The following is a 19,848-nucleotide window of genomic DNA, read 5'->3' on the forward strand; positions in this document are numbered from 1 at the left end:
ATGCAGCACTGAAAGAATTATTTTAACAATTTGCCCTAGATGATCCTTTGCCTCAATGGAGATGATGGGGGCTGGAGATCCCCTGGACTTTTGGGTTTGGTTAACTAATTACCTTGCACCAGTCGTTGCTCGTGTGGGATACATCGGCTGATCCAGCGCGACAGCAGCAAAGATGGCCGCCACCCATGCGCCACAGCGACAAGATGGCCGCCATCCAAATCAGCGCACGCCACAGCACAAGATGGCCGCCAGCCCAGCGCCCACAGCACAAGATGGCCCGCCAGCCCAGCGCCACAGCACAAGATGGCCGCCAGCCCAGCGCCACAGCACAAGATGGCCCCCCAGCCCAGCGTCAACATGCGTTCACAGCCCAAGATGGCCGCGGAAACAGTATTACAGATTTTTTTTCTCTTTCCAGGATGTGCCAGATCCCAGAGTTTCCCCCCCGGGAGTGTTCACATCACGGCCGGCTGATCCATCGCCAATGGTCCAAGAATGGCCACCATTGCAGCACCACAGCACAAGATGGCCGCCGTCCAGCCCAGCGCCAAACAACAGCCACAAGATGGAATGCCGCCAGCCCCCGCACCACAGCACAAGATGGCCTGCCAGCCCAGCACCACTTGCACAGGATGGTCGAATCTAAACAACCTGTGTTGGCAGACAAGATGGTTGACTCAACGCCTGAGTCTTCCGTCAGGAGCCACCGGCACGCCATCATAGAGGCCGCAGGAGGAGGAGACAGGCGTCAGCCGTTCCCTCAAAGCCCTTAGGAGGACGTTCCCGGAGCGGGCCGCTGCCGTCCAGGAGGACGTTCCCCGAGGCGGGCCGCTGCCGTAGTCCAGGAGTACGTTCCCCCCCCCAGCGACGAGTGGAAAAATTCAAAACCGAAGCGGGCCGCTGCCGTCCAGGAGGACCGTTTCCCGAGCGGGGCCGCTGCCGTCCCTCTGCGAGGACGTTCCCCGAGCGGGCCGCTGCCGTCCAGGAGGACCGTTCCCGAGCGAGGCCGCTGGTCCGTCCAGGTGGACCGTGTCCCGAGGTTTCCCGAGCCGGGCCCATTCGTCTTTCCCCCTGGTTGTTCGCTGTGATGCCGAGGCGGTGCCCGAGGGTTGTGCCCGATGCCGAGGCGTGTGCCCGAGGTTGTGCCCGATGCCGAGGCGGTGCCCCGAGGGCTGTGCCCGATCCGAGGCGGTGGCCCGAGGCTGTGTCCCGATGCCGAGACGGTGCCCGAGGCGGTGCCTGATGCGGTGGCCCGAGGCGGTTTCCCGATGGCTTGTCCGATGCCGAAGGCGGTGCCCGTTGCCGAGGCAGTGCCCGATGCCGAGCCGGTGCCCGAGGGCGGTGCCTGATGCGTTGGCCGAGGTGGTTTCTCCGATGCAGCAAATGTCCGATGCCGAGCGTTGCCCGTTTGCCGAGGCGCGGTTTGCCCGTTTGCCCCGAGGCGGTGCCCCGATGCCGAGGCGGTGCCTGATGCGGTTGGTCCCGAGGTGGTTCCTTCTGAGGCAATGTCCGATGCAGAGGCGGTTCCCGATGCGATGGCCCGAGGCGGTGGCCGAGGCAGAGGCTGTTCCCGAATGCGATGCACGAGGCCCGAGGCGGTGGCACGAGGCCGAGGCGGTGCCCGATGCCCGAGGCGGTGTGCCCGAGGCGGTCCCCGATGCCGAGATCGGTTCCCCCCCGAGCCAGATGCCCGATGCCGAGGCGGTGCCCCGATGCGTTGCCAGAGAACGGTGGCCAGAGACGTGTTCCCGATGTAACTGCCCCGAGACCGAGGCTGTTCCCGGGGTCGAGGCGGTGCCCCGAGGCGCGTGCCCGATGCCTCAGGCCGAGGTCCGTTTCCTGAGGCGGTGCCCGAGGCCGTTTCCGCAGGTTGGACGCGGTGCCCGATGCCCCGATTGTTGTTCCAGAGACCGAGGTGTGCCCGCAGTTTTCCTTCCAGAGACGAGGGGCGTGCCCGATTCCGCAGCCGAGGTCGTTTCCCGGGCGGTGGCCCGATGCGCAGGCCGGGTCCCCGTTCCTGAGTGTGGTGCCCCCGCATGCAGAAGGTCGTTCCCAGAGCGGTTGCCCCGATGCACAGGCCGAGGTCGTGTCCTGGGCGGTGCCCGATGCCGGTTGCCGCAGGTCGAGTCGGTGCCCGATGTTGTTCCGAGACAGAGGTGGGTGCCCGAGTTGCTTCCCAGAACACGAGGCGGTTGGGGGGCCCGTATGCGCAGGCGAGAGGTCCGTTCCCGGGTGGGGTGGCCGATTCGCAGGCCGGGTTCGTTCCTGAGGTGGTGCCCGCTGCAGAGGTCTTTCCCGAGGCGGTGGGTCCTTGTCCAATGCCGTTCCTTGAGGCCGTTTTCCGGAGGCGTTCCCTGAGGCCCGTTCCTGAGGCCCGGTTCCTGAGGCCGTTTCCTGAGGCCGTTCCCGAAGGCGGTTGTTGAATGTCACCCTGTGTTTTCCTGGTTCCCTGGTTTCTCGTGTTTCTGGATGTTGTTTATGTTTCTTGTGTTGGACACGGATTACCTGGATGTTGACCTTTGCCTGGATGTTTTCTGATTTTGGATTGCCTCAATAAAACACTGCACTTGGATCTACCTGTCTGTGTGCGTGTCGTTACAGAAGGACTCCCGTCATGCCTAGATCCAGCGGTGTGGGACTTCGAATCTGTTCCCCAGCCACCATGGAGGAACGGAGGGGGAGATTCCGGAACTTAACCACCCTTCGTCAAAGGGGGGGTGAGGTGGGTGGCCTGGCGCAATTGTTTTGGACCATGGCGGTCGGGCTAGGTTATAATGATGCAGCACTGAAAGACTTATTTAACAATTGCCTAGATGATCCTTTGCCTCAATGGGAGATGATGGGGCTGGAGATCCTGGACTTTTGGGGTTTTACTAATTACCTGCACCATCGTGCTCGGTGGGATACATCGGCTGATCCAGCGCCACAGCACAAGATGGCCGCCAGCCCAGCGCCACAGCACAAGATGGCCGCCAGCCCAGCGCCACAGCACAAGATGGCCGCCAGCCCAGCGCCGCAGCACAAGATGGCCGCCAGCCCAGCGCCACAGCACAAGATGGCCGCCAGCCCAGCGCCACAGCACAAGATGGCCGCCAGCCCAGCGTCACAGCCCAAGATGGCCGCGGAAACAGTATTAAGTTATTTTTCCAGGATGTGCCAGATCCCAGAATTTTCCCGGGAGTGTTCACATCACGGCCGCTGAGCCAGCGCCAATGGCCAAGATGGCCACCAGTGCAGCACCACAGCACAAGATGGCCGCCAGCCCAGCGCCACAGCACAAGATGGCCGCCAGCCCCGCACCACAGCACAAGATGGCCGCCAGCCCAGCACCACTGCACAGGATGGTCGAATCTACACCTGTGTTGGCAGACAAGATGGTTGACTCAACGCCTGAGTCTTCCGTCAAGGAGCCACCGGCACGCCATCATAGAGGCCGCAGGAGGAGGAGACAGGCGTCAGCCGTTCCTCAAAGCCCGGAGGACGTTCCCGAGCGGGCCGCTGCCGTCCAGGAGGAGGTTCCCGAGCGGGCTGCTGCCGTCCAGGAGGACGTTCCCGAGCGTGCCGCTGCCGTCCAGGAGGACGTTCCCGAGCGGGCCGCTGCCGTCCAGGAGGACGTTCCCGAGCGGGGCCGCTGCCGTCCAGGAGGACGTTCCCGAGCGGGCCGCTGTCGTCCAGGTGGACGTGCCCGAGGTTCCCGAGGCGGTGCTCGAGGTGGTTCTGGATGCCGAGGCGGTGCCCGAGGTTGTGCCCGATGCCGAGGCGGTGCCCGAGGTTGTGCCCGATGCCGAGGCGGTGCCCGAGGCTGTGCCCGATGCCGAGGCGGTGCCCGAGGCTGTGTCCGATGCCGAGACGGTGCCCGAGGCGGTGCCTGATGCGGTGGCCGAGGCGGTTCCCGATGCAATGTCCGATGCCGAGGCGGTGCCCGTTGCCGAGGCAGTGCCCGATGCCGAGGCGGTGCCCGAGGCGGTGCCTGATGCGGTGGCCGAGGTGGTTCTCGATGCAATGTCCGATGCCGAGGCGGTGCCCGTTGCCGAGGCGGTGCCCGTTGCCGAGGCGGTGCCCGATGCCGAGGCGGTGCCTGATGCGGTGGCCGAGGTGGTTCCTGAGGCAATGTCCGATGCAGAGGCGGTTCCCGATGCGATGGCCGAGGCGGTGGCCGAGGCAGAGGCGGTTCCCGATGCGATGCACGAGGCCGAGGCGGTGCACGAGGCCGAGGCGGTGCCCGATGCCGAGGCGGTGCCCGAGGCGGTCCCCGATGCCGAGGCGGTCCCCGATGCAATGCCCGATGCCGAGGCGGTGCCCGATGCGGTGCCAGAGGACGGTGCCAGAGACGGTTCCCGATGTAATGCCCGAGACCGAGGCTGTTCCGGAGGTCGAGGCGGTGCCCGAGGCGGTGCCCGATGCGCAGGCCGAGGTCGTTCCTGAGGCGGTGCCCGAGGCCGTTCCGCAGGTTGAGGCGGTGCCCGATGTTGTTCCAGAGACCGAGGTGGTGCCCGAGTTGCTTCCAGAGACCGAGGCGGTGCCCGATGCGCAGGCCGAGGTCGTTCCCGAGGCGGTGGTGCCGATGCGCAGGCCGAGGTCGTTCCTGAGGTGGTGCCCGATGCAGAGGTCGTTCCCGAGGCGGTGCCCGATGCACAGGCCGAGGTCGTTCCTGAGGCGGTGCCCGAGGCCGTTCCGCAGGTCGAGGCGGTGCCCGATGTTGTTCCAGAGACCGAGGGTGGTGCCCGAGTTTGCTTCCAGAGACCGAGGCGGTGCCCGATGCGCAGGCCGAGGTCGTTCCCGAGGTGGTGGCCGATGCGCAGCCGAGGTCGTTCCTGAGGTGGTGCCCGATGCAGAGGTCCGTTCCCGAGGCGGTGTCCTTGTCCAATGCCGTTCCTGAGGCCGTTCCTGAGGCCGTTCCTGAGGCCGTTCCTGAGGGCCGTTCCTGAGGCCGTTCCTGAGGCCGTTCCCGAGGCGGTTTGTCCTGGTCCGATGCCGTTCCTGAGACCGTTCCCGAGGCGGTGTCCTGGTCCAATGCCGTTCCTGAGGCCATTCCAGAGGCGGTGGCCGATGCTCCGTTTCCGGAGGCCGATGCGGGGCCCAAGATGGCTCCGGAGGCGATACCCGTGTCCAAGGCCGTTCCCGAGGCGGTGCCCTTGTCTGAGGTCGTTCCTGATGCCGTTCCCAATGCCGTGACCGGGCCATCGCCACAGCCTGCTCCTTACTGGCTCCCCCGATTGGCAGGTTCCGTTCGGGCCACTCAAATGGCGAATTCCTCCCTGGCCGTCTGCACAACGAGAATGGACTGATCCACCGTGGCCACCTGAACTGCCTGGTCCCTCGTGGTCCCCTGAACTTTCGGGTCCACCGTTGCCACCTGAACTGCCTGGTCCCTCGTGGTCCCCTGAACTTTCGGGCCCACCATGGTCCCCTGATCTGACCGAGACACCTGGGCTACCAGGGGAGCCATCGCTGCCGGTCCCAGTTCCCCTACACGGGCCTGGCCCACCATCCCTCCCCCTGTTCTGCCTCCACCAGTCCACCTCCCTCCTGGTCTCTTTGTTTTTTGGTTATTTTGTTCTGAGGAGCATCTGGAAGCTGCTCCTTAGAGGGGGGGTAGTGTCACGGTGTCTGTTCTGTGTCTCCCTGGGTGGCCACTAGAGGTCTCACTTCCCCTTATCGTCACCCCACTTTAGAACTGCATTTCCCATAGTCTTGTCTGTTTCATCTCCTGCTCATTGCACTCAGCTGTCCGTGATTATCAATCATTGCACTCAGCCAATTCCCCGTTAGCATTGTCATTTCCCTGTGTATAAATACCCCGGTTGTTCTGTCATTCTCACGGAGTCCTTGTTGAATGTCACCCTGTGTTTTCCTGGTTCCCTGGTTTCTCGTGTTTCTGGATGTTGTTTATGTTTCTTGTGTTGGACGGATTACCTGGATGTTGACCTTTGCCTGGATGTTTTCTGATTTTGGATTGCCTCAATAAAACACTGCACTTGGATCTACCTGTCTGTGTGCGTGTCGTGACACTAATGTGCTGCTTATTAACAGTAAGGTAGTGGTTAAGGTTAGGTATGGGGTGGATTAAGGAACCTAAAATGTGTTCATGCAGAATAAGGCATTAACATGTGCTTTATAAGTACTAATAAACAGCCAATATGGCAGTAATATGCACCTCTGTGAAGTTGGCCCCCCACCAAACGCAAAAAATAAAATAAAAATAGTCTCAATCGTTTGTGCTTCGTTTGTGCTTTAAAAATTTTCATTTGTGCCGCTTTGGTATTTTAGATATTAAAATAATATTTATAGGTCATTCTGAGGTCACTCAGCCCCCCACATACTCCAAATTCACCCCAAATAGACTCGTTTGTTTGTGCTGGTTTGTGCCGGTAATATTTTCGTTTGTGCTGCTTCGGTTTTTAAAATATTAGACATTGAATTATGGATGACGACGTCACTCAGCCCCCCACATACTCCAAATTCACCCAAAACAGGTTCAATCGTTTGTGCTGGTAATATTTTCGTTTTTGCTACTGTGATTTTTAAAAGATTTTTTTTCCTAGTCAACTAGTCCCATGGTTATATTAAATTGATTAATATAAGAACCTAAACCATCCTTTAATATATAGCCATTTAAAGCCTATTCCATTTATGATTTATATATATTTATTTCTTGTCTGTGAGCCGAGCACATCCAAAAAAAATATTTCCGCAGGAAAAAAAAATAAATAAAAAAAATGCGAGGGTTTATGCGGGCGCCTCCATTTCATACAGTTAGCGAGATAATACTCCCACACTCCTCATAAACACTTGAAATGCGCCTATATAGCGATTTTATTGTCAAACAAACAAGATTATTTGGGGTAAATTTGGAGCGTGACCTCAGAATGATCACTTAAAATATCTAAAAAAAACGAAGCATCACAAACGAACATTTTGACGGCACAAATGAAACATAAACAAAGAAGATTATTTTGGGTGAATTTGGAGCATGTGGGGGGCTGAGTGACCCCAGAATGACCTATAAATATTATTTTAATATCTAAAATACCAAAGCGGCACAAAGAAAAAATTTTACAGCACAAACGGAGCACAAACGATTGAGACTATTTTGCTGACGTTTTGCGTTGGGTGGGGGGCCAACCTCACGGAGGTGTAATTTGCATGCTAATAAGCAACAAGTTAATAGAGAGAATTGGTCCCCAAACTAAAGTGTACTAATAAGTATCATATATCGTTTTATAAATACAGTATTGGCTTTAATTGCACATTCACCTTACTTTATCAGATGTCCCTTTAAGAGTCCCGGCATAGACGGCATATTAAATTGAACAAGGATGAAAACGGGACTGTGAGGGGAAAAACTTAAAGTCTTTGCAATGGAACACACTGTATAAAATCCCTAGATCGAGTAATTTGCTCAACTCACAGTTTTTAAAACTATTTTATGAAATTTGTCTCAGAAAGGCATTTCATTACCTGAACTATCGGTATGTTGTTACAGTCCATTGAACACATTGTAATTCTTCAGTCTTGTTTTTATTCCTGCCAAAAATTAAATATGGCTCTACCCTGACTAAGGTTTATTAACATTTGGATATTAAACAAATCTCTAAGTGTTAGATTAAGTGTTTGCTTAAAGACCTAATGATTTGAATGAAGCACTATCACTCTATCGAGTGTGGACATGAACGAAACTCATCCTGAGGTCAAGTTAAACACATCGGACAATAATGAAAGGTGTATGTGAAAACTGTTTTGGCTGTTTTGTGAAAACTCAGAGACAGGATGTACACTACTGATCAAAGTATAAGATTCTTTTTTGAAAGAAATTAATACTTTTATTCAGCAAGGACGCATTAATTCAAAAGACATTTATACTTTTAGAAAAAAAATTTATTTAAAATTAATGCTGTTCTTCTATTTATCAAAGAATCCTGAAAAAAAGAAAGTTTCTCAGTTTCCACAAAAAATACTGCGCAGCACAACTGATCTCAACTGTTTTCTGGAGGATCATGAGATGCTATTCTTTAGTGGTTCAATGGATCACAAATCTCACGACCCACGGATCGGATCAGCAAGAAAAGAAAAATATTTCAATTTAACTTGCTTTCCATTTATTACTTAAAGCGAAGTACTTCTTTTATACCACAGCAAATACTACTAGATTAACTAAGAAAGTTTAAACCTGATTAAAGAGACAAGAGAACAACAAATACACAAATTACAAGCATAGATAAATACCACAGAATATGATACAAATAAAATAAGGTTGGTAGTATTCAAATACAGAAATGTAATAATTTGGGAAAATAACACAGCAGAGTGTTCACTGTATAAATTAAATATAGATTTTTATCACAGCTGTTTTGTTGTTTGATGATCATTAATGACAGCATCAGTATTTATAGGCCGCTGTCCCTTTAAGACCTGAAGCACAGATCCGATATAATGATACACATCACATCCCATTTCTTTCTCAGCTGTTTTCATTCACTTGAGACATAACTGACTGCGTTTACCGGAATGTTTTTTGTCATAATTTTATGTGTATGTGTATCAGAGGATTCAGAAGAGGATTCAGTTCGGTGTTCGAGTGCTTCATGTGTGTGTCTGTGTGCGTAGAGAACAGTGCGCGAGTAACGAACTGAGTTCCCTTTCGCCTTTTCTGTCTGGAATTGGTTCAAATTTGCTTGCTTGTGTAAATATGAACAAATGATTAACTTGTACTCTATTATGGTTAAATTTTGCAATTAATCCGCGGATCACATGTGTGCCGAACCGTGGGGCTTGGTACGTATGGATCCAGATCAACTATGATCCGTTTAACCACTACTATGATTGTCTAACGTACACAATTTTTGAATCTGAAATGCAGATGAATGTAGAATTCAGAGCTCTGCCGCCAGCGCCCCCTTGAGGCACTTCTTTTACCTGGTAGTCTGTTTGAAGAACACCGGTTCCTGAGGTGCGAGGTTTTTTGTTTGGTGGCCCCTGTTCCTGTCCATGCTGTATGGAGGGGCCCGTGTTGGCCCCTGCAGTGCCTGATGTGCCGTTCGTCTGCGCTGAGCTCTGTTGGGTTGGAGCCTGCTGTGTCTGCGTCTGTGTCTGCGTCTGTGCAGCCGTCTGCTGGTGCTGCTGCGTCTGGTTCTAAAGATGACCACATACATACAACACAACATATCACTGCGCTTTGAATGCTACCTTTGATTATTTGGCATTGAGAGTGGGACAACCATTTTAATGTTCATAATTAATTTCAGGATTTTATTATTTCGCAATAACAAACACTAAAACTTTTGTAAGACCACATTGAACAGAGTGCACATAGATAACAGTTTTCTTTCAGTGTGCAATATACTGGTGAATATATATATTTTTTTTTTTTTTTTTTTACAAATATCATTTGTATTATGGTTTGGTTCAAAACTGAACCAAACTGAACTGAACCCTACCCTTCCATTTAGCCCTTTCCCTTTAGCTGTCAAGTTTTATTTTCCACACTTGTCTTATGCCAGCATATATGGAGAGAGAAGGGATTGGTAATTGATTGATATATTAAATAACATCAGGATTAATTAAGTATATATAGAGAGATGGCAAAAAGGTCTTGTGTACCAGGAATGGCTATAAAAACGTGAAAACAGGAATGTATAAAAGAGAGGTCATTAAAAAGAAAACATGCATGCTTGTGTCAACAAGTAAGATAGATGGCTAACTTTATTTAGATTAAAACATAGATATTAAATTAAATTGGTAGAAATAAAAGATGTTCATTTTTATAAATCTGTTTAATTGCAACATACATTGTAAATGTTTACAATCTACATTTTTTTAGGTTAAAAAATAGTGAAGAGAATTACAATTTAAATTTTTGCTTGTATCGAACACCTTAAGTTTTATTCTATGTCTCAAATGTTGACCAATTTTGGCATTTTTTTCTAATTATTGGCATTTGCTAAGTTATTCTGTTTGGACAATTTGGATGTCACCTAAGATGTTTGTTGACATGCTGGGCAGCAACAGTTTGAGACTGTCAAAGCTTAGTTATGATGTTCACTTAAATATAATTTTGAACAAAACAATTGCCCATAATAAATAATTTAATGCACATAAAAATGCACTGGGTATGCAATGACAGTGTCTTGTGTTTTGTGTATGAATGAGGAAATGTTCCAAATTCCCAAATTCATCAAGGGAAACCCACTGAAAATGCCACAACAGAATAAAAGATGCAATCTTAAGAAGACTAGTGTTATTAGATGCAGCTTTTTTGTGTGTGCTGTCAAGTGTGCATATTTTTTGTACAAGCACACCTTTTGTAAATCAGGGCCTTTGTGTGGTAGGAACCCAATCCGTGTCTGTAGGTCTCTGTAATAATGAATGCGTGGTTCGGATATGTTTGCAAGGTTAATTTCCTTAAATACACTCACAGCCATCCTGAAATTGTGCTACCAAGAAAAGCAGCAGTTGCATGAACATTACATGGTGTGGTCAAAGCCACTAAATGTACAAGTAAATATTGGCTCACTCCAGCATTGCAGACGTGAGATGGTTATTTTATGCTGTGTGTGTGTTTGTTTGTTTGCATTTGTTTGCCTTTTGCTTGGATACATTTCATCCTTCAGTGACCGAGTGCAAAGCTTAACAACAGTGCTATCTGAGCTCTTGCTCTGCTGCTCTCTCTTTTCTGCACCTACACTCAGCTTCCCTCTTAGTTCCACTGGAATGAGTAACATTACAAATTAGCAGTAGAGACTATAAGAAAGCAGCCATTTTAACAGATGCTTTTATCCAAAGTAGTTCGCAGAACACATTTTACAGGGACAATCGCCCAAAGTGCTCAAGGTCACAATGTCCTATGAAGTTTTCAGACCAACAACTTTGCTAAAGTTAGCTTCAAAACTGCTCATATTTACAATAATCACTATATTAACTAACCGCCTAAGACTGTTCAGACAGGCCACAAAACAAAATCAAACAAGTTCAGTGGTTGGTATTCTGAAAAGCAAATACAGCCCACACATTATCTACACCATATTTAAATAAAAAAAAATCTAAGGCCAAGGGAAGCAGGTACAAAGAAAATACCATGGGTCCTATAACAGATCCTTGAGGGACCCCACAAGTAATAAGTACTGAGAACAGTAATCTGTCCTTAAGAGAGAGAAAAAATCCTTCCCATGTCTCTTGAATTCTAGTCCAATGGAATATGGAATCACATCACAAAAACAAAAAGTAATTAAATCTAATCCCATTAATTTTTCCAAAAATTATTTCAGGAACATGTTGTCTGTATATGAGGATGGACTTAAACGCAGCCCTCCAGCTGAAGTAAATAATCTATTTATGGTTGAAAACAGAAATCTAGGTGCATTAAAAGTGCAAAATGATATCAAAGCCTGCACAGCTCTCCATCAAATTCTCCCACTTGTAACTATTTCTTGTTTAATTTTCATTCGGCGTTCCTGCATTCCTGCCAAGCATGCAAGTTTGATTAGATGAAATAATAACATGGGAACAGAACAAAACAGGCTGAAGAGTGGAGGGTTTACATGGATAGAAAACATTAAACATAACAGGTATATGATCAGACAAATGATTATTAATAATAATAAGTCAGTATTAATAGCTCAGAAGCCCTAGAGATATAGATCCAAAGAGTTAGCTTGCTCATTAGTTTGGCCAGTAACTGAAGAATTTTAAGAGTCCAGAAGATCTAAATAACATTTATGTTCATGTGACGTTCACTTTGTATTGAATGGTGAATGAGTGAATCGTTTTTGCACAGCACATGCAAATACAACCAAGTTTTATCACAATTCGATGTTATATGACAGATCGAATTAGAGATATAAACATTAATAGTCTACTTCTTATATGTTTCTTGTCGTTGCAACCAATGTAGATAGGGTACCGACAACATATCCAAACCAAAGGATCTGATTTTATCTTTGCAAAATTACAGTCTGGAAAGTCAGTGCTAAAGATCACATCTAAAAATCAAATCAGAACCGGATAAAGTGTGAGAAAAAATTGAGTTTTTAAATAAGCCATTGTTACCTTCTCTGTTTTCTCCTCTGGTTCATCCTCACTTAGAAACTCTCGTTTGGGGTAGGGGATCTGACATCCTGCAAATACACTAAAAACACACACATGCACACACAGTAAACATTTAAAGCAGTTTTTATAGGAACTGCAACTGTTTATTATGCAAATTTGGTAAATGATTTGCAGGTGAACAACTATGGTTCTCGTTTAAGCTGCTATAAAAGCTGTTTGAAAGAGAAAAACAGGAAATATTTGTGGTATGCTACACTACATAGTGAAAAGAAAGCAGACACCCGCTTCTAATTTAAGCTTTTGGCTAAGTTCCAGTGAAAGCAAATGGTATTGCAATGGCACAGAACGACACTCTAGAGAATTAAGTACTTTTTCTCTTTGAACCATGAAAGTGAACAAAAGTGAGTTCCATAAAAAACTTAAAAAAAAAAAAAAATTATCCATTGAGTCCAAACCAAAGCTCAGACATGAACCCTACTAGATGAACACAGAATGAACTTCCCAAAGCCTTGTTTCTACAGTTGGGAAGACTTTAGAGAAGATTAACTCCCTATTAATGATAATTGTTTTGAAAGTACATGTTGCACAAGCACATATGTGTGTGGTGTTTGGGTGTCCACATACTTTTGGTCATTGAGTTTTCTACTCTGAGATTACTTAGCATGTGTCTTAATGTGTGTGCATGTGGAATGAGTCTTACTCAGATGTAGGTAAGGGATCCTCCAGGAAATATGGGTCCTGCAGTGCCTGCTCAGAAGTGATTCTTTTGGTGGGGTCCATAGTCAGCAATTTCTGGAGCTAGATTAGATTATATTAATTACTATGGGAAGGTTGAACTAGATTAGATCATTAGTTGACTAGTTGGTATTGAAGCTATGATCGGGCATGTTTTTGGTCAAATTGGATGTATGGACAATAAATGTGGCAATTTATTAGACTAACTAACCAATACTGAACAAATAGATAGATACATATTATAGGATAGACAGATAGAACATTAACTAATTATTTTACAAAACCTCCAAAGTTTTCATGTAAGAAACACTCTAATACAGAGCAGGACAACAAAATGCTTATAAGGTCATGTCCATATATATTTGGACACAGGCACAATTTTTATTATTTTAGCTGCTGACTAAAACATAAGTTACAGTTATGTAATATGCATAGAATATGGGCTTAAAGTGCACACTCTGGGCCCTATCATACACCCGGCGCAAGTGTTTTTGCTATTTTCAGCCCGACACAGTTCTCATTTTCCCGTCCTGCGCTGTGTTGTTATATAGCAAATGCATTTGCGGCCATTTGTGTGCACATGTGCGTGCTGGTCTAAAAATAGAGGTGTGATTAGGCGCATTGTTGGCACGTTGCTATTTTGAGGAACTGAAAATAGACTGTACCATAGATCAACTCAAACCTGGTCTAAAGTCTGAAGTCAATGGCGCAATATTTTTTGTTATTTAAAGAACGTGTTAGTAGAAAATGCGCCTCACTTTGCTTTTTATACACAGGGCAGCACACAAACATGCCAAATATTAAAAAATTAAAAGATTACAGTGTAAAAGAATATCCGTTTGCTCTCTGGAGACGTGTTCAGTCTGTGCACTTTAAAATTTCGCCGCTTAAATAGCAAATCCGCCATGGCACGAGAGCAACTCGCTCTTAAAGGGAATGGGAAATGGGACTCTGATTGGTTTATTGCACATTATTCCCAAAAACACACCCATTACTCATTAAGAGAATAGGGACAACCCTTTTAGACCACGCACCGGGAGTGCCGACCTTTTTTCCCATCATTATACTAGCTAAAGTGGATTCGGAAACGCCCTAAGTGCACCTGCACCATGCACTAAGATCATTAAAATAGGGCCATCTGACCTTTAATTTGGGGGTATTCTCATCACCATTGGAGGAAAGGTTAAGGAATTACAGATCTACATCAATTAAGCCAGTAAAAGGTCTGGAGTTGATTCTAAGTGTGTCATTTGCTTTTGGAAGCTGTTGCTGTGAACCACATCATGCGGTCAAAGGAGCTCTCTATGCTGGTGAAACAGACTGTTAGGCTTCAAAAACCAAACAAATCCACCAGAGAGATAGCAGGAACATTAGGAGTTGCGAAATCTACAGTTTGATACTTTCTGAGAAAAAAGGGAATGCACTGATGAGCTCAGCAACATAAAAAGGCCTGGACATCCTTAGAGGACAACAGTGGTGGATGATCGGAGAGTCCTCTCCATGGTAAAGAAAAACCCTTTCACAACATCCAGCCAAGAGAAGAACACTCTCCAGGAGGTGTGTCCCTGTCAAAGTCTACAATGAACAGAAGACTTCACTAGAGCAAATACAGAGGGTTCAGCACAAGGTGCAAACAAGGCCAGATTTGACTTTGCCAAAAAAAAAACATCTAAAGGCCGGGACACACCAAGCCGACTTCAAAGAACTAGCAGCGACGAAAGCCGATGGTGTTGTCGCCTCGCAGTGTCGGACCAAAAAGCTGCACTTGAACACACCACACAGGCTACACCCGACTGCAAACCAACAGGTGCATTCTGTGTCTGCGTGAGAGGAGTAAGCTGTCTATATCAGCAACTATCAATAGTAAATATTCATCCATTAAAAGGAGATATACAACGCAGATATACAAAACGTTAAAAAGCAGTGCTTGCTTACCATTTTGAATATCAGTAATGTTGATAACATTTCATTTATATTATTTTAAGCAGCTCATGTTATGAAAATATTCGCATATTGGAATGCTTGGGAAAGATCATGTAACATTAGAACAGCCTTCTGTCTGCATTTACTTACTAGTTTTCATCACTTTCGCATTAATTCTCGAGCATGGACTTGTTCGCTTTTAACGGAACATCCAATCAGAGCCACCAACCACGACACTCAAAACATTTAAAAACACAAAAAACTTCCGACGATAAAAAAAAAAGAACAACACAAACACAACCACACCGCCCACGCCCGACCGTCGGCTTGGTGTGTCCCAGCCTTAAAAAAGCCAGACCACTTCTGGAAAAGCATTCTTTGTGGACGGCTGAAATTAAGATCAACCTCGACCAGAATGACAGGAAGAAAAAATATGGAGAAGGCTTGGAACAGCTCATGATCCAAAGCATACAAAAACATCATCTGTGAAACCAGGTGAAGCAGTGTGATGGCATGAGCATGCATGGCTTCCAGTGGCACTGGGTAACTGGTGTTTAGTGATCATGTGACAGAGGACAGACGCAGCCGGATGAATTCTGAAGTGTACAGGGATATACTCTCTGCCCAGATTCAGCCAAATGCACCAAAGTTGACTGGACGGTGCTTCACAGTACAAATGGACAATGACCCAGAACATACAGCAAAAGCAACCCAGGAGTTTTTGAAGGTAAAAAAGTGGAATGTTCTTCAATGGCTGAGTCTATATCTCTTGATCTCAACCCGACTGAGCAGCATTTGACTCGCTGAAGACAAACCTAAAGGCAGAAAGACCCGCAAACAAACAACAACTGATGTCAGCTGCAGTAAAGGCCTGGCAAAGCATCACAAAGGAGGAAACCCGGTCTCTGGTGATGTCCATGAGGTCCAGACTTAAGGCTTGCAAAGGATTCTCAACAAAATATTAAAACTGAATATTTTATCTATGAATACATTAATTTGTCCAATTACATCTGAGCCGCTGAAAATATGGGGACTGTGTATAAAAATGGTTGTAATTCCTAAGCTTTTTATGTTATCTTTTTGTGAATTAAAGCTTAAAGTTTGCACTTCAATCACATATTGACTGTTTTATTTCAAATGCATTGTAGAGGTGTATAAAGGCAAAAGCACAAAATCCAAGAATGACTCAGTGATGTTGGGATCAGATCTCTGTGTGGACCATGCCAATAGCTGTTGTAGGACTCCTTCATTTACACATTGTACTGGATTATTGCAATAATTGCAATATTTGCATTTAAATGTCGTACTGCAACACTAAAGCAAATGATTTACATAAGTAACCACCTTAAAACTAACATTCTGTGAAACATATAATGTGTCTAAGACGTCTTCACAGTACTGTGTCCCTATTTAAGTTAAAGTTGAAACAAGTGTACAATAGACTCACCAGTAGAAACACTTTGCTGTCTGGTTTGACTTTATGTTTCTCCATGTATTTGATAAGACTGCTGTTGGCATATCTGCAAAACACATTCAAAGAATGACTATATATACACTCTCAGTGGTAAAACTCTAGGTATAGCTAGTCTGTACACCAAATATAATACATATACTAGGTTAGCTGTGTTCAAACAATACAGAACTGAACCGATGCACTGCCGATTGAAAGATTGACATCAGTTAAACACTCACATATATGAATATAAATCATGACATGATATTAACAATTATTTTGTCTTTGCTGTTGAGAATAAATTTGTTGTTACTCTGGAACAGAGCACCGCACTCACGTGGTTCTTCTGAAATCTTTCTGTAGAGTTGGATATTCTGGCATTTTCCGGATATCTTCCCAGTCTTTATCTAGGAATTACACATAAACATAATATAATGAGATTCAACAAGGCTATGAGTCTAAATAAGGACTAATGATAACACATGGACTCACTTGTTATGTGTCTCTAACTACTATGTACTTTTGAAAATTATGCATCTGATACAATATTTTGGTACTATTGTGTGCATTTGATACACTGTACTTACAATTAAAGCATCTGCCTTTACTGAACAGTCCTGTGTGTACATGCTCTTATTATAGTAATTACAATAAAGGGCTTAATAACTAGGTACTAAACCTCATCCTACCCCCATACCTAACCTTAACTCATGCAGATACCTTATATTACCCAGTACTTGTGAAGGTAAGTACGCTTTAAGTACACCTAAGAGCATGTACTGTAAAATAACATCCGTAATTACTCAAGACTCTACCTGTATCATAACCTCAGCAGCAGAAAATGTAAATTCAGTGAGTTTTTCAGAAGCACACTGCATCAAATTAGGTGCAAACACTCTTCCAGTGTTAAAAAACTGTTTTCACGCAATGAAAATTGGTGATGAAAAGTCGTGGCACAGTTATTTTTGTGGCAAATCTTATTGCATATGCATTTGTTGAAGTTTCACTTTCAAATGCAAAGTTTAAGGGAAGAGAGCATTTAAATAAATCATGCAAGGTGATTTACTGAGGTTTGGTAGCAAGGTTACTGGTATTTGCGCCAGTATTTAACACCCTAAAAAGCATACTACACCTGTGTTTGTAGTAGATTACACATGCCTGGTTATCATCAGCTCATCGCTAATTTGCGCTGGTAGATTGGTATTTTGCATTATGGAAATCCATCACCGCAGTCTCACTCTAATTTACCCTGTTTAATAAATCTGTTCTTAAATATCCATGCAACTTGCACTCCGTTATCTGTGGCATTATGTGTTTGTCTTGGCCCTGTTTGACCTAGTTTTCCCTTAGTCTGTTTAATTACTCATTCAGTTCACCTGTTGTCTGATTATCTCATTAGTTCCCTGTGTTTGGCTCCTGCTTATGAACCCTCAGCTTTCCTTTAGCATTTGTCCGTTTTCAGCTATACTTTGTGGTTAGCGAGGATCCTGTAGTTTTCTTGTGGCTTTATATATTTAAGACTTGTTATTGTTAATTCTTCTTCATCGTGCGCTTCACTCACAACACCTGCTATGACAATCCAGAAGTACAGCTGAATATGTTGCTTTGTTGTCAATGAAATATCAGCACTCATCTACAGTACAGACCAAAAGTTTGGAAACATTACTATTTTTAATGTTTTTGAAAGAAGTTTCTTCTGCTCATCAAGCCTGCATTTATTTGATCAAAAATACAGAAAAAAATGTAATATTGTGATATATTATTACAATTTAAAATAATTGTTTTTAAATTTATTATACTTTAATTTATCATTTATTTCTGTGATGCAAAGCTGAATTTTTGGATCATTATCACATGATCCTTTAGAAATCATTCTAATATGATGATTCATTATCAAAGTTGGAAACAGTTCTGCTGCTTAATATTTTTTCAGAACATGTGATACTTTTTTAAAGGATACTTTGATGAATAAAAAGTAAAAAAAAAAAAAAAAAAAAAAAAAGAAGCTATGTTTTTAAAATATAAATATTTTGTAATAACAATATACACTACTGGACAGTAATTTGGGGTCAGTAATTTTTTTCCTTTCTTTTTTTTTAAAATAAAATCAATACTTTTATTCAGCAAGGATGTGGTAAATTGATAAAAAGTGATAGTAAAGAATATATATTATTAGAATTTTTTTTTAAATTAGAATTTATTTTTATTTTGAATAAAATGCAGTTCTTTTAACCTTTTATTCATCAAATATATTAGACAGCAGAACTGTTTCCAACACTCATAATAAATCAGAATTTCTAAATGATCATGTGATAGACTGGATGTTACATGTGACACTGAAGGCTGGAGTAATGATGCAGTAAATACACCTAAAAATCACATTAATATATATATATATTTTTTAAAGTATATTCTTTTTTTTTTGAAGTATATTCAAATAGAAAACTATTATTTTAAGTTGTAATAATATTTCACAATATTACTGTTGATCAAATAAACAAATGCTGCATCATTTAATGCAGGCTTGATGAGCAGAAGAAACTTCTTTCAAAAACATTAAAAATAGTAATGTTTCCAAACTTTTGGTCTGTACTATATATTATCTGCTATTTTCCAGTGTGCTCTGTACAACTGCTGCATCATTTTTATTTATTTTTTTCATTCTGGTCTATTATTTTTGGTATAATCTATTTCAGATAAACCCACAAAACAACAACTTTTATCACTGTGCAAACAGCTTCACATTATGTAACACTTAAGTTCAAACAAATGACTCCAAACAGTAACACTAATATATGCCAATAACATCTCAAACTTGCAGCTCAAATACATGAGCCCACACAAAAACAAAAGAATTCAGGCTTTATACAAAGTAAAAAAACAGATACAATCTTTAAACTTAATGGACATGCAAGAGGCAAGTCAAGCACATCACTAAGAGAAAAAGAAATGTAGAAATTCAAATCTTAAAAAAAACATAAATCTCAGGTCTTCCAGTTGTAATTTAACTATCATAAATTGGAAATCTACAGAAAGTTTTATTTTTCCAATACAACAGCCAGAAACTGTCATGACCAGTCATTCCCATTGAGATTAACCTAAACTGATCAGTTAACACAAGTGATGAAAAAATGTCTCCATTAACTTAAAATCAAATCTAATGAATCTAATGAGTAGTACAGTTAAGCAGAGTAAAGGTGGCCATAAGATAAGTCAAGGTCAGTCACCTGCTGGGAAGCCCATGACGCTGAATATGCGATCTAACTGGTCGTGATGGAAAGGATTGCTGGTCTTTATGTCTTCTTGTCGGCAATGAAAGATTGGTTCTGACGTCAACAGCTCCGCAAAGATACAGCCTATTGCCCAAATATCTGAAAAAGTCAAAGAATATTAAGTACAGATATCAACGAATACAGAAAGACAGCCTGAAATGGTCACAATGCACAACTTACCGATTGCTTTGGTGTAGTGTCTCGCCCCGAGCAGTAGTTCGGGGGCTCGGTACCAGAATGTGACGACCACTGGGTCCAGATCGGCCAACGGCTTCAGTGGAGAGTTAAAGAGTCGGGCAAAACCCATATCAGCTAAGACACACAAACACAGAAACCCATAAACAGCCCACTCTGATCATGTCTGCAGATCATTTCAGCCTTGTTTTTCATGAGAACAGTAGAAGACTGTCCGCTAGAAAC

The 19,848-nt window shown here is 44.5% G+C and overlaps 1 protein-coding gene across 2 annotated transcripts in view; it reads right to left on the reverse strand.

Moving 5' to 3' along the window:
• The window catches only part of LOC109051600 (cyclin-dependent kinase 19), a 49,628-nt gene that overhangs the window by 6,092 nt on the left and 23,688 nt on the right, over window positions 1–19,848 (reverse strand). For both annotated transcript variants that reach the window (XM_042746803.1, XM_042746802.1), the window contains exons 6-12: window positions 19,609–19,740; window positions 19,384–19,527; window positions 16,494–16,563; window positions 16,151–16,223; window positions 12,746–12,843; window positions 12,046–12,124; window positions 8,917–9,132 (exon numbers count right to left, since the gene is read on the reverse strand). In XM_042746803.1, the coding sequence (XP_042602737.1) occupies window positions 8,917–9,132; window positions 12,046–12,124; window positions 12,746–12,843; window positions 16,151–16,223; window positions 16,494–16,563; window positions 19,384–19,527; window positions 19,609–19,740 (812 nt within the window). The remainder of the gene's footprint in view (window positions 1–8,916; window positions 9,133–12,045; window positions 12,125–12,745; window positions 12,844–16,150; window positions 16,224–16,493; window positions 16,564–19,383; window positions 19,528–19,608; window positions 19,741–19,848) is intronic.

This window comes from Cyprinus carpio, chromosome B20 (assembly GCF_018340385.1).
Source record: "Cyprinus carpio isolate SPL01 chromosome B20, ASM1834038v1, whole genome shotgun sequence".
NCBI classification, from domain to species: Eukaryota; Metazoa; Chordata; class Actinopteri; order Cypriniformes; family Cyprinidae; genus Cyprinus; species Cyprinus carpio.